Source organism: Berghia stephanieae, chromosome 13, assembly GCF_034508935.2.
Source record: "Berghia stephanieae isolate SIO BIC M18660-M18661 chromosome 13, UCSD_Bste_1.3, whole genome shotgun sequence".
Taxonomy (NCBI): Eukaryota; Metazoa; Mollusca; class Gastropoda; order Nudibranchia; family Aeolidiidae; genus Berghia; species Berghia stephanieae.
In genome coordinates, this window is record NC_088372.1 from 24,113,666 (window position 1) to 24,138,665 (window position 25,000).

Sequence of the window (25,000 nt, forward strand, 5' to 3'; positions counted from 1 at the left end):
ATGACCTGCTCCGACGGATAAGAGAAGCAAAATCTATTGATAGTTTTAAATAATTGTTTATTTATTTGTAACGTGCAATGAGCATCACACAGTGATAAAAATGCTATGTATTATTATTATTATTATTATTATTATTATTATTATTATTATTATTATTATTATTATTATTATTATTATTATTATTAGATGCTAAAAATGTTTTAAAGATTAAAATGATTAGCAAGGCAAGTTCTAGCTTTTTGTCATCCAAAGACATCGTATCCTCTCTGGTCTTCAATAAGAAAATATAAATTTAACCCAAAGTTCATATTATTAGTTGCAGACTCTGGTCCCTCCTATTTCAGGAAGCCTGAGAAATAGGTGGATGAAGGAGTGATTTGGGGGTGGCTGAGTGGGGGGGGGGGGGGGGGGGGTTGCAAACGTCTACTGTGGTAGTTCCACCGATTGGAGATGAACTCGCTATCAAGCACCTCCACGGCATCCCTTGAAGAAAAGCATTTTGCGCATCGTTTTCTCTCTCCATCTTTTAGATAGCAATGATTGAGTAGCCACGTCTATTGGAACTGGCGGAAATGATAAAATAGCATCCTATCAACAGGGTAGCAAGGAATTGTTTCTGGCAGTTTAATGCTACAGTAAAAATTATTATTTGCTTTTTGTCTGTGATCTATTGAGGATTTCTGTCTCTTTTTTTACTTCTTTTGTTTGTCAGTTGTTGTTTTAAAAATTTGTTATTGATTTAGATGTTTCTTTTTTTTCTTTTGTAATTTCATGTGTTTTTGTTTTGTTTTGTTTTGTTTTACTTTGTTTTGTTTTGTGTGTTTGTTTGGGTTTTTTTTGTTGGGTGGGGGGGGGGGGGTAATTTGTTTTGTTTCGTTAATTTTGTTTTGTTTTGTCTTTGGTTTTAGTTTTGATTTTGTGTCGTTTTTACTCTTTTTTTGTTTGGCCAGCTCTGCTCCAAATATCCTTGCTAGCCTAATATGAAATATACGTCCGTCTGTTTAGAGAAAGATAATCATGATGGCTCTTTGTCAATATAGCGATTATTCCATTACAAATTATATTATATATATATAATAGATTATATTGTTATTAATAATAACATCTCTCGGGGCTGTTTTACCATAATGCGCCCATGACATTATTGACCCTTCCACGGGGAGTTATGAATATCTCATGAGCAGCTATCAATGTTTTATAATCAACTAACATCGAAGCGCCAAAAGAGGGAACGTAATTGACGCTACACCGCTCTTTTTGTTCTTAGTATTTTATTTTTTTTATAAGACAGCCTTTTTGATGATTAGTTTTCACTAAATTAAATCAATCAGACAATAAACGTTTTAAGGTTACGATAAATAGTTTCTGTGTGTTGGTACCTATACTTTGTATCCGGCTGGCGGATGTTGTGAGTAATCTACTTAAATGCATAGCATCAATGTGCCCTGTGCCCGAAGCATGTCCAGCATTTTGATATCATTGGCGGGAAGCGCACCTCCCAAAGGATTAGAGAGGTGTTATCTAACCCTCAATTTCCATAATAATACGGTTATTGTTATCTATCGGGTAAAGAGGATGAAGAGATAGAGAGAGGAAGAGAGGAAGGAGAGGTTGGGAGGTTATAAGACAATACTGGTTATGCCGAAAACGTTGATAATGATAACAGTATAACTTTTAAACTGCTGTCTCTGGAGAAAAAAAACAACGCGTATTTACAAATTTGGCCAGATAACTCGTCCTTCAAATGACCTTCAACTTGGCAACAACAACAATAACAAAACAAACAAACAAAAAAAAAAACAAAAAAAAAACCCAATAAAATAAATAATAAATAATATATATATATATATATATATATATATATATATATATATATATATATATATAATATATATATATATATATATATATATCACTCAAATTTGGACCTTCGCGAAGTCATCAAGGAACTCCACGGGTTTAAGAGTTTTTACCAAGCTGATGGCAATTTATATCAATCGATATTATTTTTAAGGACGGATTTTCTGGCCCCAATTTTTTTTTTTTAATGAGTTTTTGGGGTTTTTTCAGAGTACGACAGTTAACTGGTGGATATGGTATCAAGAATCATATAATGCCATTGTTTTCATAAGACTGATAGGTTAATGATGTTAATAACGGAAATGATATTGATAAATTTACATAGTGACAATTTTGTATCAGTGTCAATGAAAAATATCTGTTGTCGTCGCCATTGGCATGATCATGATCATGAACTTCATCTTGATCATCATCATGATCATCGTCACCATCATCATTTCGTCGTCATCATCATCATCATCGCCACCACAACCACCATCATCATAATTATAATCGTCACCATCATCATCATTATCATCATCATCATCATCATCATCATCATCATCATCATCATCATCATCATCATCATCAATGAAACGGCCCACAGCACTCCCATCCACTCACTAAACACTCTTTTTTTTTAACAATTGGCCAGCATTTCTTCTCTTCAAACTGGGTGGAGTTCCTGACCTACCATAGTGGGCAGGGAGTTATATATTGTGTCTTCTATCTCTCTATAATATCTGTTTTCCAACATGCTTTCTGTCATTGTCTTGGAATGAGATTATTTGGTTTTGTCCTGGCCCTGGCCGGAGTCCTGGCTGGAAGAGAAACAGTTAAATGCATAGTTGTTGTTTTGGGAGATTATTTGTTATTTTGAATGTATAATGTAAGCATTTGAGTGTGTTCCTCTTTGTTGGATTTTGCGCTTGTGTCCTGATGAGACTTATAGGTGATCTCAAACTAAGTACACTGCTGGTAATGCTTTTGGAATCTACATCTGATCTCTATTTGTTCCCTCTTCCCCTTTGACTTACTTTCTCTTGGGTGATTTAATTGTAATTTTCGAACGTTTTACTATCCCATTTTCACCCTTTTTACTGGCGCTGATATAACCTAAGTGTGTTGCAATCGCCGTAAACCCGAAAAAAAAATATTTAAAAACTTCTCTTCAAATAACAATTTATTAATACGGCCCCTAATACTGTTGCTATGCTTTAAGGTTAAATACTCACAACATGCGCAAGCTGGATCTAACGTAACAAAACATTAAGTGTGTGTAACCTTTAACGTTTATATAATTTGTGAGAATTAATCACTGAAAAGGCTGTCTAAAAACAATAACAAGGAGCTGAGTGACATCAATCTTGTTCTTTGTATTGAAAATAAAAAAGAATCTTTAACCTGAGATTTCTTGTAGCGATAAATCTCATTATTATGTTTATCTGACCAACATTTAACTCTCTCTTTACCCATTTTTTAAAGTATTGCCAGGCTTATCAGCAGAAACTTTGATTTTTTTAAAACTCAAACAAGCTCTCGACAAAACAACTTTATGTTCTCATTAATTGAACAAAGATCAGTCTTGAAAGTTTGTGATGTACAAAATAAATCTGAATAAGAAAAATTTATATTGTATCGTAACAAATGTGACGATTTTGCTGTAGGTGGTAAGGAGAGGGTCAAGGAAAATATTTGTCCAGCCGAAATGAGAAACAATGTATTACGTCAAAGAACACCAATGTTATTGTTATATTAATAATTGGCCGTTCGAGTATTAGCAACGTGATACTACTACTCATGGCATATTATACGTTACCAAATGCAAGTATTATTATCGTTACAAAACATGGTGTATCTACGCGTCCACCTGTGCATGCGTAATGCGTAATGCGTATGTGGGTTTATTATAATGAAATACTGCCTGGGCGAAGTCTTTGTGACCTTCCATGCTACGTGGTGTTTTCTGACCTCCCATGGTGGTCAGGGAGGCACTTCCTTATCCATATGGATAGAACGAAGATAACGTCACACTGGTCTTTGTTATTTTTATTTCTTTTTTTTTTGCCATCCGCGTTATTAGAAATTATCACTAAACTGTATCAACCAAACACTATAAACGTTTCAGATTACACATAGTTTTGTGTGTTGGTCCGTTATACTTCCAGATGGCAATGTTGTGAGCTTCTTAGCCAAGTGCATACTGTCTATATCTGTTTTCCAATTTGCCTTCTGTCTTTGTCTTTGAAAAGGATTTCTTTGTTTTATCCTTGCCTGGGCTGGAGTCCTTGGCTGGGAGGGAAACAATCAAATGCATAGTTATTGTTTTGGGAGGTTATATTTTTTTCTTTGTAAATCATCTCTCTGTTATGTATTACTATATTTATTATTTTGAATGTATGATGTAAGCATTTGAGTGTGTTCTTCTTTGTTGGATCTTGTGCTTGTGTCTGGATGAGACTTAAGTGATCTCAAACTAAGTACATTCATGGTATGCTCTTGGATTCTAAATCTGATCCTTATTTGTTCCCATTTCCCCTTTTTCTTACTTTCTCTTGGGTGATTTAACTGTAATTCTAGAACTTTTTACTATCTCATTTCCTTCCTTTTTACTGGCGCTGGTATAACCTAAATGTATTGCAAGCGCCGTAAAACCCTTAAAATCAAAGAAACAAACATGACGCCTGGTTTCGTTACGATTTTTTCGTTCGCCTATGTCATCTTGTGGTACGACACTCGCTTACGGATCGGAAGGTCCTTGGTTCCAGCCTGGCTCGACGCATAGTTGAGTCCTTGGAAAAGGCTCTTTACTCACATTCTCTCTCTGTATGCAGGTGTAAAATGAGTCCAACCTGGCCGTTAACAGCGTTGTCTCTGTCCGGTCCGAAAACAAATGTAATATCATGTCTCGTTCTACTTGTTACGTGTTGCTGTTTGTCAGGGACCCTTTGTAAAGCTCTTTGAGCACGTTTAGTGGTTATTGCGCTTTATAAAAGCTCAAGTTTTCCCGATCTTGACAAGGCTGTTGCCGGCCTTGTACATATTTTACACTTTAGTGTGGTAAAAGAATTATATGAATAAAGAGCCTATCCCAAGGACTCAGCTTTGAGCCAGCTCAGCTGGACTCAAAACAGGGACACACTGGTCAGAAGCCGTGTGTTGCACCACAAGACCACAGAGCTATGTATTGATGCTATGCGTTTAGGTAAAATACTACAACATCCGCCAGCCAAATATTATAACATCCACAACACACAAATAAATCATACTTTGTAACTTTGAACGTTTATAGTCCGATTTATAAAATTTAGAAGAGAACTAATCAGCAAAATGACTGTTTAAAAGCAATAACAAAGAGCTGAGTTACGTCATATTCGTTCCTTCTATGATAAAGTAAATCGGTTGTAAGATTAGGTGGACCATGAGAGCTGATGTGGCTGGAGGACACTGCAGAGATGAGTATAATTCCGTTCTGCTGAATTATTCATAACCTGAAACCAGAGACCTGAGCGATCAAAGTGACCATGGGATGCTCACGTGCGTTGTCTCTAGGTCCAGTTTTGTAATCTCCCATCATGGTGATGGTCAAGTAAGTATTCGATCGAACTGATTGTACAAAAGTTAGCTGGTTCGGTTCTTGATTGAACATGACGGCGTTTCAATTAATCACTGTTATAGTCTGAGCCATTATAATTGTATACTATGTTAATGATATACCATAACTTCAAACATGAATAAATAGATAAATAAATGAATAAATAAATCCATCCATGAATCAATCAATAAATAGATAAACAAACACATAAATAAATAATAATTGAATGAATGAATGAATGAATGAATTCCTGTTGACATCAGACATCTTGATTGATGAATTATCTATATTCCTTCGTGGAATGCCAAGACGACGATATCTTGTCATGTCGTGGCGGGAGAGTATAATTTTTTTTGTCGTGTAGCATTTGTCTTCTTCTTGTGAATTTGTGTATCTAATATTTGGGAATGAGACCATTCTCGCCTTTGCCTGAGAGGTCTTGCAAAGAGCCTTCGCCTCGACAGAAGTATTCAGGCATTTAAGCGTGTTCTTGATTTTTATTTGTTCCAATTCTGTGTGGGATTCATATTTTTAATTGCTTTGTAGGATTTAGGGTGTTTTTTTTTTATTTTTATGAGTGCCTTTGGTCTCTATGAGCGCGCGCACGCGCGCGTGTGTGTGTGTGTGTGTTTGTATGTGTGCCTGTGTGTGTGTGTGTGTGGGGGGGGGGGGGTAGGTGAGCTTTTTTATAGAGCAATATCCACTAAAGTACTCAAAACGCTTTACAAAGGGTCCCTGACCCACAGCGACATGTAACATAAAGAACTAGACATGACGCCTGTTAGGCGATAATACATTTTGTTTCCCGACAAAGACAACAACTTTTAATGGCCAGGTACTCATTTTACACCTGAGTACGGTGAGAGAACGTGAATAGTAACGAGGCTTTTCCAAGGACTCAACGATGCGCCGAGCGAGGCTCGAAGCCAGGACCGTCCAATCCGAAAGCGAGTGTCATACCACTAGACCACATAGCCGGTGGGTGGGTTTGGGTGTATATCAGTTTCTGGCCTTCGCGATGATTGAGACTTTGGGTGACCTTGGACTATGTGCATGGGGCAGATTGATATTGAGACCTATTCTTCGGTAACCTGGAATTAATCCGCTTTGCCCTACATTTTCCCCACAATGACATTGAGACATAAGAAGATTTTAATCACCGATGAACCCAAAATTAATTAATGCTCTTTTATCCGACCTATTTATAATTTTGGATGGGAGGACCCTAGCAGTAGGTATTTTACTTAGACATATACCACCGATAGTAAAATAATATGTGTAGTTCGCTCGCTATCTTTACCAATCACTGCCATTGTTTACATTATGACGAATGTCCCATGGGCGTGGCTATCTAAGTGTCCATTGTACAAATTGGCCAGTCGCCGGAAAGCAATCTTGGCTGTCTGCCCTTTACAAATACTATGATGCGCAAATTGAAATGTCAACAAACACGAATCCACAACTGTCGTAGTTATAGCACACATACCACCTACTCCTTGACAAATACAATCAACAGATCGAACACAACATATTATAGGCAACAGAGTTCCCCCCCCCCCCCCACGAACCACAAAGGAATGGAACAATCTGCCAGGAGAAACAGTGACAGCACCAAGTCATGAACCATTCCTGACCTCTCTAAGCGCATACAAGATGGCCCAACCTTTGCCGCCAGCAGGATGAAAGAAGAAGAAGAAGAAGAAGAAGAAGAAGAAGAAGAAGAAGAAGAAGAAGAAGAAGAAGAAGAAGAAGAAGAAGAAGAAGAAGAAGGCAACAAAAACAACATCAACGACAATAACAATAATAAAAATAAAAATACAGTAAAAAGAATAGCAACAGCTGCAGGTACCAATTAATAATTTTCCAGGCAACCATTTAAATGAATAATCCGTTTATCCAGAGCGCATTTATACGATTGTCCAGTACTTCGTCTTACTGCTGTGGACACGATGTGTAGTTAGAGTGGACAATACGATAAATTAGTGGTAAGCAGCAGTTGTCTTGTTACCGGACTTCAGTACTGGGGTGGAAGCACGGTCATAGCCTTGGTGTTACATAAAAACACTGTGTCGCAATAGTGGTGAGACCATGTAATAAATACATTGAGTGAGCGACTTGATGGTCTTCGGCCGGCCCATGTCGGACATGTAACAGTCATAATAACAGTAACGATGTTGATGTCGGTGTACATTGGAATCGATGGTGATGTTGGTGGTGCTGGAGGAGGTTGTGGTGGCGATGTTTCTGGATAAGATTATAATGAGGAGGAGAAAGATGATTGCAAATAACTAAATTATTGATAATGACGACGATGATGTTGATGATAATAAAATTCACAAGAAATGGAAATAATATAATTTCACTAGTGGTGGTGTATTCCTTTGAACATCATTTTTGGACGTATGCTTCTTCTCGTTTCAAACCTGTGTAGTTTGTGATATGCGTTAAAGTTTGCAGTTAGATTTTCAAAAATAAACATGTTTAAAAATGAACTTACTATAAGATCTATTTGAGTAGTTTTTAAAATTCATAACATTTAGATTTTGAAGGAGTTTTCAATTTACCATGACAACGTACGCCTTAAAAAAGAAAATGTTTAATACTTTAATGCTCTTCCCCATATCTATCATTAACATTTCACAACGCAAGTTGTGGTCATTTGCAAATTATCATGTTTAAAAAGTGCAAGGTGTGTTTATAACATTGACATGATTTATGGAGTACCCCGTACCATGACAAAGAGAACAACGGTATTCAAATAATAAGGAACTTCCCATCCCAGTAAAACAAACAAGCTGTAAACGAGAACAGCAGCAGCAGCACGACCGGCCGCCTCTTAAACAATGATTGCTGTGGAGGTGTCGAACGCTGTCCAATTCTCCAAGAGTATATCATTCCAATCAACAGGCCCTGTTGTAGACATTTACAGTACCGGAAATCGGAGGCTGACATGCGCAACCATCGCAGTTCCTAAGGTGCTCTATCGGTGGTAGTAACAACCTCAGAAAACACACAAAAGAAACACAATAATAAAACATATTATAACTTAACTAGCATGTATAACAGCAGCGCTACTAACCAAGTTAAACAGGTATCTTCTACCGATCACAAACTGAGTAACCTTTTCTTTAAATGTATCACAAATTTGGATGGTACATTGATGGTACATCCGTTTATGTACAATATTCACAAGTTTTGCCCGTGAGATCAAAATTACTATCACACAAAACTATGCGCAACCCTAAACGTTTTTTGTTGTTTTTTTTTTTTGTTTTTTTTTTTTGTTTTTTTTTGTTGTTTTTTGTTTTTTGTTTTGTTTTTTGTTTTTTTGTTTTTTGTTGTTTTTTTTTTTTAACCTGATTGATAGAATTTAGTGAGAGCTAATCATCTAGTAAAATGAGTACCTGGCCGTTAACAGCGTTGTCTATGTCGGAAAAAATTGTAATATCGCTTAACAGACGTCATGTCCCGTTCTACATGTTACCTGTTGCTTTTGGTCAGGGAAACCTTGTAAAGCGCTTTGAGCACGTTTAGTGGATATTACGTTATATAAAGCTCGATGGTTTTTTGTGGGGTTTTTTTAGTAGTTTAACAATAATTAAAACTCTCTTTCTCATCTCAACTCAACGGAATAGTTCAATTCAACTCCAAATAAATGTCATGTTAATCAAAAATGTAACTCTCTCCTTACCGATAATTTTCAGTATTCTTCCAAAAAATGACAGGCTTACCCAGCAGAAAAATTGATTTTTTGAAACTCGAACAATCTCTCTACAAAACAACTTTATGTTTTTATTAATTAAACAAAGATCATTGTGATGTACAAAATAAATCTGAATAAGAAAAAAAAATATTGTTATTGTGTCAACAATAAATGTGACGATTTTGCTGTAGGTGGTAAGGAGAGGGTTAATACATTGGCTCATCCCGACATAATACCATTATACGCATCAACAGTCGTAACGTCACTTCCCTCGTAATGACGCATGGTAACTTAGTAACTGGCTCTAAACTATTGGAACAATGGCGGACGCCCTTATGAAATATTTCTCCGACGTGCATAAAAGTATATCCAGAGGAAAAAAAAAACATTATAAATCTGATCATATTTTGACTTTTACACATTCTGATAACAAGACATATGTAATGTTCAGGAAGAATAAAAAGTACCGATTTGTTTTTGTTTAGAACCACGATGGCCGCCGTTGCTGGGCGACGTGACATCAGACTATTAGATCCAATTAGTAAGACGTTTGGTCATAGTTACAGGTTTAGAGACATATGTAAGTAGTGTGTTGAGTCATTTTACAGTATTTTGCACTTTTTGTTTTTAAAAAAAAATCAGACGCTCAAGGATAGTGTTGGTCGATTACTCATTATTTACGCTTCGCACGGCTCACGCCATGCTTTCTCCTCCACCCCCCCCCCCCCCCCTCTCTCTCTCTCTCTCTCTCTCTCTCTGTTTGTGTGCGTGTGCGTGTGTGTGTGTGTGTGTGTGTGTGTGTTCATAGAACAGATGAAAGAGCATTGAGCACAAATTCTCCCAACCTTTTCTCTCTTTCTCTGTCTCTCTCTCCCAACTCTCTATCTATCTATCTATCTATCTATCTATCTATCCATCCATCCGCCCGTCCGTCCGTCCATCCATCCATCCATCCATCCATCCATCCATCTATCTATCTATCTATCGATCTATCTATCTATCTATCTGTCTGTCTATCTATCTCTCTATCCATCCATCCATCCACCCGTCCGTCCATCCATCCATCCATCCATCTATCTATCTATCTATCTCTCCATCTATCCATCCATCCATCCATCCATCCATCTATCTATCTATCCATCACTCTATCTATCTATCTATCTATCTATCTATCTATCTATCTATCTATCTATCTATCTATCTATCTATCTATCTATCTATCTATCTATCTATCTATCTATCTATCCATCAATCTATCTATCTCTTGATCCTGGAAGAACTAGTCAATAGAGCACTGGGAAGTTGTATGCCTCATTTTACAAACAAGTCCATCAAACCTCTTTCCCATTCTCACACATGCGCGTAGCGTGCCGAGGAACTCTCCTTAATCTTAAGGGCTCTTTTGGGCGCCCCAAGCTCATTAATCATTCTGTCTATTGTTATTTCCATCGAATTCAAGACGTATGTATCTGCCTGCATTGCTGGCAAAGTCCGCAGGCAAAGTACATTATTTTCCTCTTTTTTTTTTTTTACACAGTGATTGTTTTGAGCACATAATTGAATTTATTGGAAACTGCGTTTTATAAGAAAGACCAGGGCTTTTTTGTGTTTTTTTTATTTTTTTATTTTGTTGGGGTTTTTTTTTTTGTTGTTGTTGTTGTTATTGTTGTTGTTTTTTGTTTCCGTTTATTTAGTTTTGGATCCGAATTTTTTCTTATTTATATGAAATAATTAATACATCTTAAACCTCTATCTATCTATCTATTTATCTATCTATCTATCTATATATCTATCTATCTATCTATCTATCTATCTATCTATCTATCTATCTATCTCTTTCATTTCTCTCTCTCTCTTTCACTCATTCACACACTCTCTCTTGCTCTCTCTCTCTCTCTCTCTTGCTCTCTCTCTCGCTCACTCTCTCTTTATCTATATCTCTCTCTCTCTCTCTCTCTCTCTCTCTCTCTCTCTCTCTCTCTCTCTCTCTCTCTCTTCGTTTATTTATTTTCCAAACCAAATTAATTTAAGCAATTGCTATTGTTCGTTTCACGCTATAGAAACGGGGATACACTCTGGCTCTATGGGTCTAAAAATATGGCTCTGAATGACTCCTATGTAAAAACAAATAAATAAAAACAAAATATCTATTAATAAACGATAGGTAGGGGCTAAAATCCATCTTCATCCAACAGTGAAGTTAATTAATTTTCTGTGAAGGGGGTGGGGGAGAGAGAGAGAGAGAGAGAGAGAGAGAGAGAGAGAGAGATAGATAGAGAGAGAGAGGGGATGTTTTTGGTTGGCTTAAGAAGGGTATTGAGTCCATAAAGACGTGCACTTATTTGCAGGTCTGATAACCCAATCCCTTATGGGCTCATTGTTGTTATAATGGACATCTCACAAAAAATGACGCAAAATATTGCCCAATACAGCAATATCATATTTACACCTCGGGTCCATAATGTTTTAGAAGATTGTTACTGGTCAAACGAATCGTTGTAAAAAAAAGAAAGTAATTTAAAAACAATTGAGGTATTGAGCTTTGATTGTTGTATATATAATTTGTTTTCTTTATTCTTCATTTTGGTGGATTCATATTTTTGTGTTGTCATTTCTCGAATTGTCATTTTAGTAAACCGTGTGAGTTCCCGTTCTACATGTTTCAATCTGTGTTACCCAGCAGGAAATGCATTTACCAGGGACACAATGCAATGCCCAGTTAATAAGGGGCAGCGTGGCTCAGCGGTACGGTCTTTGCTTCGTACCCGGAAGGGCCCAAGTTCGATCACCTGACGCTGTGCGTGCTGTCATCTGTGGCCTTGAGCAAGTCACCAATTCGCCCTAGCTCAATTTGCGGCGCTGCACTGCGGCTAACGCCTGGATTATTCCAATTTTCCCTTGGATTTGACCCTAGAGAGAAACTTCCCTTATGAGATGAATAAAGGGAATTTTTTTTTAAATTTTCTCTTTTTTTATTTTATTTCAATTTATTTTATTTTTTAACCAAATTTGTGCGCATTCTTATCGATCGTGTATTTGACTCAACGTTTATTTACTTTGACGCAAATAATATTATGTTAACATGTTGGCCTTCTGAGCTGACATATAATTATATTATTATATCAATGTATATTAATATATAATATGATGCGTGGTTAAATAATAGCATTAAGCAAATCTTTTTAAATCGTCGTTGCTGTTGACATTGTTGCTGTTCTTACTGTTATGTTGTTGTTGTTGCTATTTTTGATGTTGTTGTTGTTGAGGTTGTTGCTGTTGTTGTTGATGTTGTTATTGTTGTTGTCGTCGTCGTTCTTGTTGATAACGTTGCTGTTATTGTTGTTAGTGTTGTTGTTGTTGTTTTAACTATTGTTGTTGTCGTTGTTGTTGTTGTCGTTGTTGTTGCTACTGCTGTTGCTGTATATTAAAAAATTGCCATCTGCTGTCCTGATACCATGATGATACCATAGCAAATGTCCACTGAGGTATTACGTTTTGTAAAGGGCTTTGAGCACAGTCATTGAACTACGAGAGAGAAATTAAGTGGCTACTGAATCCTACTTGCATAATGCGATATTTACAACACGTGTGGCTCGTCGCTTCAGTCGGGTTTTATATTAGTGTGGCTTTGTGATCTTGTGGTATGACAGTCGCTTTCGGATCGGAAGGTCCTGGGTTCGAGCCTCGCTCGGCGCATAGTTGAGTCCTTGGAACAGACTCTTTACTCGCATTCTCACGTCGTACTCAGGTGAAACATGAATACATGACCGTTAACAGCGTCGTCTCTGTCCGAATAGAAATTGTAATATAGCCTCATAGGTGTCATGTCCCTCCTAAATGTTAAGTGTTGCTGTTGGCCAGGAATCCCTTGTAAAGCTTTTTGAGCACTTTTAGTGGATATTGCGCTATATAAAATGAAATGAGATGAAAGAAACTGACAATAGAATCATAATGACCAGAATCAGTAAAATTGAATATTTTTTAGTTGAAGACAAAAACGCACTTTCCCCAAATAAAGGCATTTATTTAACCCTCTCCTTACGACCTATTGGCAAATCGTCACATTTGTTACTAAGCAACTGTCACTTTTCTCATCCAGATTTCATTTCTTTTTGCTATAGCTATAAAAATTTTACATTCTGTAATAGAGTTCATTTTGTCGAACAATATTATGTATAAAATGTGCTTGTTGCTTTTCTGTTTGAGTAAGAAATGCCTGTTTTTGTGTTGAGTGGGTGTGAAGTTTTGGGAAAAATTTTGAAAATGGCTGGTAAAGGAGAGGGTTAAACCTTACCAGTTAACTGCCGTCGTATTTAGAAATTTGGCCAGAAAACTCGTCCTTCAAATATCGACAAATTTAAATGTCCCTCATATTGGCAAACATTCTCAAACCTGGGACTTTATGAGAGACCTCGCGAAATCCCAGGTTTGAGAGTTTTTGCCAAGATGAAGGTCTTATAAATCGATTAATAATTTGAAGGACGAGTTTTCTGGCCAAATTTTTAGATACCAATTTTTTCCTGAGTACGGCATTTAACTGGTTAAATTGGATGAGTTAGGCTTAACATTGAAACATCGGGTCCATCCCCACTTGATACCGTTTTGAGACAATTGGTCACATTTTTAGGATGAATCGACGTGCATGTAGTTGCAGGTCTGATAACCCAATTCCTTAATTATGGGCTCATTGATATATTGGAAATCTAAAAAAAAAAACAAATGGCGCAAACTATTGTCATTTATACAATATTAAACCAGGCCAACAAGTGGTACGGGTCCGGATGTCAGACCTGCATATATGTACACGTCGGGATGAACCTATTGTTGAGAACATCAAAGGGAATAATATCGCATCGGAAACAGATGGTGGGGATTAGGGACATTTTATTTTTTTACATTATTAGGGTGTCCTTGGTCAGTGTTATGATAATGACCATGTAGTCTGCGTGGACAATAAATGAAAGAGCTGGCTTTCCAAATTCGGTTATGTCACATCCATTCTATTGATGCTATGCGTTAAGGTAAAATACTCACAATAACTGCCAGTCAGATTCAACGTACCAACACGAAAACTATGTATGTAACCTTTAAAGTCTGATGAGATATGATTTACTGAGAACCTATCACTAACAGCAGGCTGTCTAAAAATAGTAACAAAAAGCTGAGTGACGTCAACTTCGTGAAGGAAGAAAATGGACGTCACTCAACTCTTTGTTATTGTTTTTAGAAAGCCATTTATGTTAATCATTAGTTGTCACTAAATTATACCAATCGAACTAAGTATAAACGTTTAGGTAACACATATTGTTGTGTGTTTGGACGTTATATCCGCTTGACGGACGTTGTGAGTACTTGACCTAATTGCATAACATCTATTGGACAATGTGAAGTTTCAAAATACACAGGATATTGTACTCCGAGGTATACAAGTATAGACTAGCGTCCTATCCAAAGGATAACAAGTAATTGCTATTGCACATTTCACACTTTTGAAACAGGGATAAACTCCGGCTCCATGGGCCTAATAATGGCTCTGGAGGACTACTTTTTAAAAAAATGTATTTACTAGAAAACTGTCCAATCATTGATCTAATATTATTTTCTCTCCTCTCCTCTCTTCTTACAGGAATTGGTCAGCAATGCCTCACAGCAGAGAAATTGGAGGGGAATCGTCATCGCTCTTCTCGTCATCATTATCGTCTGCGCTCTCATCGTCACGGCCGTCGTCATCGCCACGCCAGGTATATAAATGAGTAATAATTGCATTTTAGTCGTCATCATCATTACAAACCTCCTCATCCTCCTCCTCCTCCTCCTCCTCCTCCTCCTCCTCCTCCTCCTCCTCCTCCTTGATCATAATCAAAAACAGCAGCAATATCATCATCATTGTCGCTATTATTATCATTTCTTTTATTGGTCTTAATATAATCATTATTATTATTATTATTATTATTATTATTATTATTATTATTATTATTATTATTATTATTATTATTATTATTATTATTATTATGGCACTGATATAACCTAAATGTGTTGCAAGCGCCGAAAAACCAAACAAACATTATATTACCATCATTATTGTTCGTTAGTAATATTTGTTATCTCTCTATTCTTTACTGCTGGGGACTCAACTTTAAAGTGTCTTGCCTTGTAAAATGAATATACAGTAAAGCTGGTGACCGGATCAATGTGTTGTGATGTTAGATGTTATGAAAATGTTGCTGCTTGAAGCTCGAAGGAAGAAATAATTATAAGTATTGAAATGTAAGCTCCAATTAATTAAACAATGACAGATGCTGTGTGGACGTTTCGGCCATTCACACATCTCTCATTCGTCCTTACTGTTTCATTCATCGTGTTTTGTTGATAAAAGGGAAACCCGAAACGTCCTCAGTATTTATGTCTTCGTTTCAAGCTTACATTTCAATACTTATCGTTATATATTAAAATTTGATAGAAGTTAACACGGCTGACCGTTAATCAGCAGATCTGAGAGGCCATCCCCAGTCACAAGATCAAATTGCCATTTTCAGACCTCGCTGCGGACATAATCGTCTCCGACACATACATGTTCAAAGCATTTAAGATTGGAGAAACGGACATTTTATTTGTGAATGTGGAGAGGAGAAGCAGGACGCCACACATGTTTTGCAGGACTGTGCAAAGTACAATGAGCAAAGGGCGAACATTAATTTGGCCCGAGAGGACCTCATTAATGTCGAAGCTCTATGGGTCTCAGCGAGCATGAGCTTGGGGAAGACCACAGCGAACCTACATCTATTTGACCTTCAGCCATAAAGACATCATGAGGGGAAAGAAGAAGAAGAAGAAGAAGAAGAAGAAGAAGAAGAAGAAGAAGAAGAAGAAGAAGAAGAAGAAGAAGAAGAAGAAGAAGAAGAAGAAGAAGAAGAAGAGGAAGAACAAGTTGTTTTTTTTTAATTTTTGTAAACATTTGAGTGTATTCCTCTTAGTGGGATCCTATTGCTGGTGTCCGGGTGAAACATTTAGGTAATCTCAAACCAAGTACACTGATAGTGTGCTCTTGGAAGCTACATCTGTTCCCTCTTTGTGCCTATTCCCTTTGTCTTCCTTAAGTCCTTTTAATTGTACATCTAGAATGTTTTTACTATCCATTTTGCATCCTTTTTACTGGCGCTGATATGACCTAAATAAATATGTTGCAAGTGCCGTAAGCCCCTTAAAAACAAACAAACAAACTAAAAAATGTGACTCTACCATATGAAAGTTAGGTTATTTTGTTCCTTTGTTTGTGTTTTGTCTTGCTTATTGCTTTGATCGTATAGTTGGGTTTTTGGGTTTGTATGTTTTTTGTTTTTGTGATTGTTTGTTTCTTTGGTTGTTTTTTTTGTTGTTGTTGTTGTTGTTGTTGTTGTTTTTTTTTGGTTTTTTTTTTGTATTTTTTTTTGTATTTTTTTTTTTTATGGCGGGGGGTTCTTTTTGCCTTTTGATTTTGTCTCTATTTTGTATGACCTACTGGGGGGAAAAAGGGGGGCGGGGGGGGGGAGGCAACTTGAGCCCTACGAAGCACATCTAGTTTGATAAATGACGTGGAAATGCCCTATAATATATATGTTCATACTTATTAAACATTTTTTAAAAATTTCAGATGAGAACTCGGACAACGCGGGAGAGAAGTTCACTTTTGACGATTTCCTGGACAGTCCGGAGTACAAACCGAAATCCTTCTCGGCCCGCTGGATAGAAGGTGGGTTATGATGGATAATCATAAGCGGGTGCAAGTAGTATTAAGTAGTAGCCGTTGGTGACTACGCTTATCCCGGTTTCTGTAGCGTGAAACAGACAATAGCAATTGCTTGCTGTCCGTTTGGATAGGAAGCTAGTTTATCGCAAAGTACTTTCGCCTGGTCTAACATACCCAGCTACTCAATCATTGTTGGGTGGTCAAGGAGAGGGGGTCAGAAAAAAATATCTACTGCACCCGGGATCGATCTCGGTCCCATTGCGTGTGAATACGAGTGCTCTACCAACTGAGCTAGCGAGGCCCCTAATCAATTATAATACAATGGCGTTTGGTTTTTTTTTTGGTGAAAATTCTAAATATTGTTGTCAGTGGTATGACACTCGCTCTCGGATTGGAAGGACCTGGGTTCGAGCCTCGCTCGGCGCACAATTGAGTCCTTGGAAAAGGCTATTTACTCACATTCTCTCACCGTATTCATGTGTAAAATGAGTACTTGGCCATTAACAGCGTTGTCTCTTTCCTAAAAAATAAAGTTATAGCGCCTAACAGGTGTCATGTCATTCCTACATGTTAAGCGTTGCTGTTGTCCAGGGACCCCTCTGAGCATGTTTAGTGGCTCAGCGGTACGGTCTTTGCTTCGTACCCGAAAGGTACCGAGTTTGATCACCATCCGCTGCGCAATGTGGCCTTGAGCAAGTCACCCTAGCTCAATTCGCGGCGCTGCACTGCGGCTGACGCCTGTGTTATTCCAGTCTTCCTTTGGAATAGACCCTAGAGACAAATTTCCCCTATGGGACGTATAAAGTGAATTTTATTTTATTTTTATTTATGTTTATTATTTATTATACAAAATCTCATTTGGGGCAAAAGGGGAGAGGTGGGGAGGGGGGGGGGGGCAGAAAGTGCAGATTAAATTAGACAAAGAAATCAAAGACTCAACAGACCTCAGTAAGTTTCGGAAAATTGTGAAAAGATTCCTATTCAGGCAGGCTTTTTAAGTAGTAATAGTTTTACGCTTTGAGATAGCTGTTGTCTTTGTTGTATATGTAGCGCATTGAGCACTTTGTGGATTCTGCGCGCTAGTTCTTCGATAGTTTGTATTTTGTTTTGTGGTTTTTTTTTTATGATTGCGCTTTATTGTTTTTATTTTTTCTTTCTTTTCAACAGGTACGAATATGTTCTTTTACAAGAATGATTATGGAGAGATTCGTCTCTACGACTGCACGAATAAATCGTCTGATCTATTAGTGGACAATAGTACTTTTGTAAGTATGCTATTTTTTAATGTTTTATTAGTCCTTTAGAGACCTCCCCCATAGTGGGCAGAGAGATAATTACTGCGTCTTCTATCCCCCTATATCTGTTTTCCAACTTGCTTTCTGTCTTTGTCTTGGAATGAGATTATTGGATTTGTCCTGGCCCTGGCCGGATACCTTGGCTGGGATGGAAACAGTCGAATGTATAGTTAGAGTTTTTGTATATATATGCATATATGCATATATATATATATATATATATATATATATATATATATATATATATATATATATATATGTACACTGAGATGTTTAGAAATCATAAAAGACTATAATATTTGTAAAACAAAACAAAAAATAATACAGTGCATAACAGAGAGTACTGTATTATTTTTTTGTTTTGTTTTACATATATTATAGTCTATTATGATTTCTAAACATCTCAGTGTGTTGATCTTAGTCGTAGGGACCTGTGCTTGTGTCAGGATGAGACATGTAGGTTATCTCAAGCTAAGTACAACTGATAGTGTGCTCTTGGAATCGACATCTGATCCCTATTTGAACCAATTCCCCTTTATCTTACTTTTTCGCTTAATTAAGAGTATTTGACTAACTGGTGATGGGTTGAATATATCAATTCATAAAGGAACTAAACGGTCTATGCTCTTGCCAGATAGTACAAAAGCATTGTATCCGCGGACCTTAGAAACGTTTTATTTTTATAGGGAATGAGATTAGCGGAAGAGTAGCGTCCCTTGATTGGACGTCATCGGCGGAAAAGTTATTAGAGAGAGAGAACGTCATGTTGGTTGTGCGCATGCGTCTCTCGTCCTCGCTTCCGGTGAAAGCCGCATGGCACTTCACCGAAAGCGAGGACAGAATGGCGAAGATTGTGGCTCATGTTGGGCGCCCCAAGGGGCGGCCTAAGTAAGTAAGTAAGAAGTAAGTAAGTAAGTAAGTAAGTATATATATAAAGGATATCAACTTAGCATTATTCACACATACGTACGAGCAGTCCTAGTGATGTTCTTTTCGCCCTTAAGGATGAGTAGTTCTGGAGTGCATCTCCCTAACCCTGGCACTTATTCTTACCTATAATTCTCTTTTTCTTTCTTTCTTTCTTTCTTTCTTCCATCCACAGACGGATTTCGATCCCGAAGTCACTCAAATATCGAAAAATGGAAAATATCTACTTCTGAGATACAACATAGAAAAGGTAATAATATACTTATGTCGTCTCGTTTCTTTTACCCTTTCTCTTCTCTTCCTCCTACATTACATTCTCATCAACTCCTCTCTCTTCCTCTACTCTCCTCCTCCTCCTCCTCTCTCTCCTCTTCTCTTCCTTCTTCTCTCTTTCTCTCTCTTCTCTTCTCTTCTTCTTCTCTCTCTTCTTTCTTCTCTCTTCTTCTTCTTCTTCTTCTTCTTCTTCTTCTCTTCTTCTTCTTCTTCTCTTCTTCTTCTTCTTCTCTCTCTTCTTCTTCTTCTTCTCTCTTCTTCTTCTTCTTCTTCTTCTCTTCTTCTCTTCTTCTCTTCTTCTTCTTCTTCTTCTTCTTCTTCTTCTTCTTCTCTTCTTCTTCTTCTTCTTCTTCTTCTTCTTCTTCTTCTTCTTTCTTCTTCTTCTTCTCTTCTTCTTCTTCTTCTTCTTCTTCTTCTTCTTCTTCTTCTTCTTTCTTCTTCTTCTTCTTCTTCTTCTTCTTCTTCTTCTTCTTCTTCTTCTTCTTCTTCTTCTCTTCTTCTTTCTTTCTTCTTCTTCTTCTTCTTCTTCTTCTTCTTCTTCTTCTTCTTCTTCTTCTTCTTCTTCTTCTTCTTCTTCTTATTCTTCGTTTCATCTTCTTATTATCATTATTCTTATTCTCATTCTTAATCTTATTCTTATTATTATTCTTTTTCTTCTTCTTCTATGCGGCTATGTGGTCTTGTGGTATGACTTCGCTCTCGGATCTCTTGGTCCTGGGTTCGAGCCTCACCCGGCGTATCCAGGTGTAAAATGAGTACCTGGACGTTAACGTGAACAAAATTGTAATAACGCCCAACAGGCGTCATGTCTCGTTCTACGGGAAGGAGGGGAAAGAGAAAGAAAAGAAGGAGGTAGGGGGTGGGGTGAGAGGTGGAAAAGGAGAGGACAAGGTGAAAAAAAACCCCAAAAGGTTATCAACCCATTTGTACAAAATTTCATCTTCGTATCAACAGGTTTTCCGGCATTCAAGACTAGCCTACTACGCTACCTATGACCTAACCAAGCAGTAAGTACAACATAATATGCAGAGTTGACTCGTCATAATAATATACACGTAGGCAACAATTCAATAAGACGCGAATAATAATAATAATAATAATAATAATAATAATAATAATAATAATAATAATAATAATAATAATAATAATAATAATAATAATAATAATAAGATGATGATGATGAGAAAGACCTCAGACTCATGCAAACATTATACTACACCCAGCAGGCATCTATCAAAATCGGAAACTCTACAGGAAATTCCTATTAAGAAAGGAGTCCGTCAAGGGTGTGTTGCCTCACCAGATCTGTTTAATCTATACCAAGAAACAATCATGAGGGGCATAACTAATATGGAGGGAATAAAAGTAGGAGGTCACAACATAAATAATATAAGATACGCAGACGATACGGTACTCATTGCAACATCAGAAATCCAACTTCAAAAGATTGTTGACAAAGTGGTAGTAGATAGTGAAGCCAAGGGAATGGAAGGGAATATCACCAAAACGGAATGCATGGTAATACAGAAAAACCCCGAAAACAACAACACCTGCAATATAACGATTCACGGCGAGCAACTTACCAACGTAGAAAGTTTTAAATACCTAGGTTCAATAGTGACAACAGGTGGAAGATGTAACCGAGACATACGAGCAAGAATAACTCAAGCCAAGCAGGCCTTCATGGACCTGGGAAACATTTTGAAAAACAAACAGATGTCGTTCGGGATTAGATTCCGAGTCTTGAAGTGCTACGTGTGGCCAATCTTGTTATACGGATGCGAAAGCTGGACTACAAATGCAGAAACACAAAAGAACATTGAAGCTTGTGAAATGTGGTGCTTGAGAGGGATGCAGAGAATATCGTATACTGCACACAAAACGAACGAAGAAGTGCTAAAACAAACATACCAACAAAGGAAACTAATGCCCTTAATAGCGGATCGACAACTATCCTTTTTCGGACACATAGTAAGGAAAGATAAGAATGAATACCTGGCAAGTTGTGGAAAAATACCTGGTAAACGCGCCCGGGGGAGACAAAGAAAAACACTCATAGACCAACTGAAGGGCTTCACCAACCTAACAATCCAAGAGCTGTTTGAAAAAGCAAGAGACAGGGAGGAATGGAGAGAGATAATTCATGCAGTATCCGAAGCCTGGACCAGGCATGGAACCTAGAAAAAGAAGAATAATAATAGTAATAATAATAATAATAATAATAATAATAATAATAATAATAATAATAATAATAATAATAATAATAATAATAATGATGATGATGATGATGATGATGAGATGATGATGATGATGAGATGATAGTAGTAGTAGTAGTAGTAGTAGTAGTAGTAGTAGTAGTAGTATATAGTAGTAGTATAGTAGTAAGTAGTAGTATAGTAGTAGTAGTAGTATAGTAGTATATAGTAGTAGTAATGATAATAATGAGAATAATAATTAATATTATAATAATAATAATAATAATAATAATAATAATAATAATAATTAATGATAATAATAATAATGATAATAATAATAATAATAATATAGTAGTAGTAGTAGTAGTAGTAGTAGTAGTAGTAGTAGTAGTAGTAGTAGTAGTAGTAGTAGTATTGATAATAATATTTACATCATCATCATCATCATCATCATCATCATCATCATCATCATCATCATCATCATCATCATCATCATCATCAGCTCTACATAATAATAAATAATAATAATAATAATAATAATAATAATAATATAATAATAATATAATAATAATAATAATAATAATAATAATAATAATAATAATAATATAATAATGATAATAATAATAATAATAATAATAATAATAATAATAATAATAATAATAATAATAATAATAATAATAATATAATAATAATATAATATAATAATAATAATAATAATAATAATAATAATATAATAATAATAATATGTTATAATATATATTATTATTATTATTATTATTATTATTATTATTATTATTATTATTATTATTAGAGGCTGATGATGATGATGATGATGATGATGATGATGATGATGATGATGATGATGATGATGATGATGATGATGATGATGATGATGTAAATAACATTTTAATAACTATATATCAGCCTTACTTCCATCTCACATCTCCACAATTCTTGCCATCTCATTTGGTGGCAATACAATACGTTTGGTATGTCTAAATAGCAATGGATAAGCTATAGACAGTTAGTTGCACAGACGAGAGAATATCATTTATTATACTTCCCTTTGTATTTATTATTAAATTAATTTTAATTAAATTAAATTAATTTAATTTAATTAAATCCCCTTTATTCATCCCATAGGGGAATTTTGTCTTTAGGGTCTATTCCAAGGAAAGACTGGAATAACCCTGGCGTCAGCCGCAGTCCGGCGCCACAAATTGAGCTAGGGCGAGGTGACTTGCTCAAGGCCACACAACGCAGCGGCGGGTGATCGAACTCGGTACCTTCCGGGTACGAAGCACAGACCGTACCGCTGAGCCACGCTTCCCTTTATAGATAGTATGCGCTTGGCTAAGAAGCTCATAACATTGCCATCCGGAAGTATAACGGACCCACACACAAAACGGTGTGTTACCATGATCGTTTATAGACAGGTTAATACAGTTCAGTGAGCATTACTCATAAACACGGATGGCAAAAAACAATAACAAAGACCTGAGTGACGTCATCTTCGAACCATCTGTACATCCCTTTGTGGGAAGGGAAGTTATTCTGTACGGACTAGCGTAACTAAATTATGTTATATAAGACGTTCTGGGTGGGGTTCTTGACCTCCCGCATTGGATAGGGATGTACTTACTGTATCTTCTTTCCTTTATATCTGTTTTCTAACATGCTTTCTGTCCTTGTCTTGGAATGAGATTACTTGGTTTTGTCCTGGTCCTGGTCGGATACCCTGGCTGGGAGAGAGTCAAATGCATAGAGAGGATATTTTTTCCCCTTGTAAATCGTCTCTCTGCTATGCACTGTATTGTTTTCTTTACATAATATATATGATTTGTAAACATTTGAGTGTATTCCTCTTAGTGGGGGCACGTGCTTGGGTGTCTGGATGAGACTTTTAGGTGATCTCAAACGAAGCACTTTGATAGTGTGCTCTTGGAATCTACACCTGTTTCCCATTTGAACCAATTCCCGTTTGTCTTACCTTTTCTTGGGTGCTTTAATTGTAACTCTAGAACGTTTTTCTAATCTCATTTTCTTCCTTTTTACTGGCGCTGATGTAACCTTAATGTGTTGCAAGCGCCGAAAAACCCTTAACCTACTCCTTACCACCGATAGGAAAATCGTCACATTCGTTGCGATGCAGCCAACAATTTTCTTATTCTGATTTGATTTTGTTATAGTTATAGCCATAAAAACTCTACACTGTGTTGCAGAGCTAACTTTTCTGAACAAAATATAGAATATACTCATTGCTAATCTGTTTGAAAATTTTGTTTTTGTGTTGGGTGATTATGAAGTTTTGGGTAAAATTCTGAAAAAAAGGTAATGAGAGAGTTTAAAAACAAACAATGAAAACGTTGTTCTCTAATGAAACCAGCGAAGCATTCAGTCATTTAAATTTCTCTGTTCTCCTTCCACAGCAACCTGGTACATTTAAAGGGAGATGACCCTCGTCAACCGCTGCAGTACGCGGCTTTTTCCCCTGTCGGTGATGAATTGGTAAGAATTTAAGATGGCTCTTTGGTCTAGTGGTATGACATTCGCAAACAGGGTTTGAGGCCCTCTCTAAGCGGCGCATAGATGAGTTCTTGGAAAAGACTCTTTACACACATTCTCTCACCGTACTCAGGTGTAAAACAAATTAGTACCTGGTCATTAACAGCGCTGTCTCTATCCAATGAAAAAAGTATCGCCTAACAGGCGTAATATTATGTCGTCCTACATGTTAAATATTGCTGTTGGCCTGGGACCCTTTGTAAACCGCTTTGAACACGTTTAGTGGACATAGCGTTGTATAAATGATCAAGATTTTTGGGGTTGTTTTAACTTGCGCGTTGGAAATTTCGATCAAGTTACCAGTGCAGCTTCACGACTCCGACACGGGAGCGCGCGTTGGAAATTTCGATCAAGTTACCAGTGCAGCTTCACGACTCCGACACGGGAGCGCGCGTTGGAAATTTCGATCAAGTTACCAGTGCAGCTTCACGACTCCGACACGGGAGCGCGCGTTGGAAATTTCGATCAAGTTACCAGTGCAGCTTCACGACTCCGACACGGGAGCGTGCGTTGGAAATTTCGATCAAGTTACCAGTGCAGCTTCACGACTCCGACACGGGAGCGCGCGTTGGAAATTTCGATCAAGTTACCAGTGCAGCTTCACGACTCCGACACGGGAACGCGCTTTAATTTCGATATTGTTAACGTAGGATTTCACTTATCTTAACCCATATATTATACCCCTGCAATGGCCTCACCTATATAACGAATATGTCTTATCGTTATGTAGATATTTCTTTCTTTTTTTTTGATTTACAATTATTGGTTTTTTAATTTACGATTTCACTTTAAGAATTTTCAGTGTGGGCAGGATTTTATTACGTGTCAAAATATATTTTTATTTTGAGTAAAACCGGATGCATACCAGAAAAAAAAATATGA

At 36.8% G+C, this 25,000-nt stretch overlaps 1 protein-coding gene across 1 annotated transcript in view; it reads left to right on the forward strand.

Annotated features, from left to right (window-relative positions):
- LOC144959028 (dipeptidyl peptidase 4-like) overlaps positions 1-25,000 on the forward strand; it is a 168,468-nt gene that overhangs the window by 110,537 nt on the left and 32,931 nt on the right. Inside the window, 6 exon segments of the mRNA XM_078891362.1 lie at positions 14,764-14,878; positions 16,768-16,866; positions 18,031-18,128; positions 19,261-19,335; positions 20,313-20,365; positions 23,983-24,061. Coding sequence (XP_078747488.1) covers positions 14,764-14,878; positions 16,768-16,866; positions 18,031-18,128; positions 19,261-19,335; positions 20,313-20,365; positions 23,983-24,061 — 519 coding nt within the window.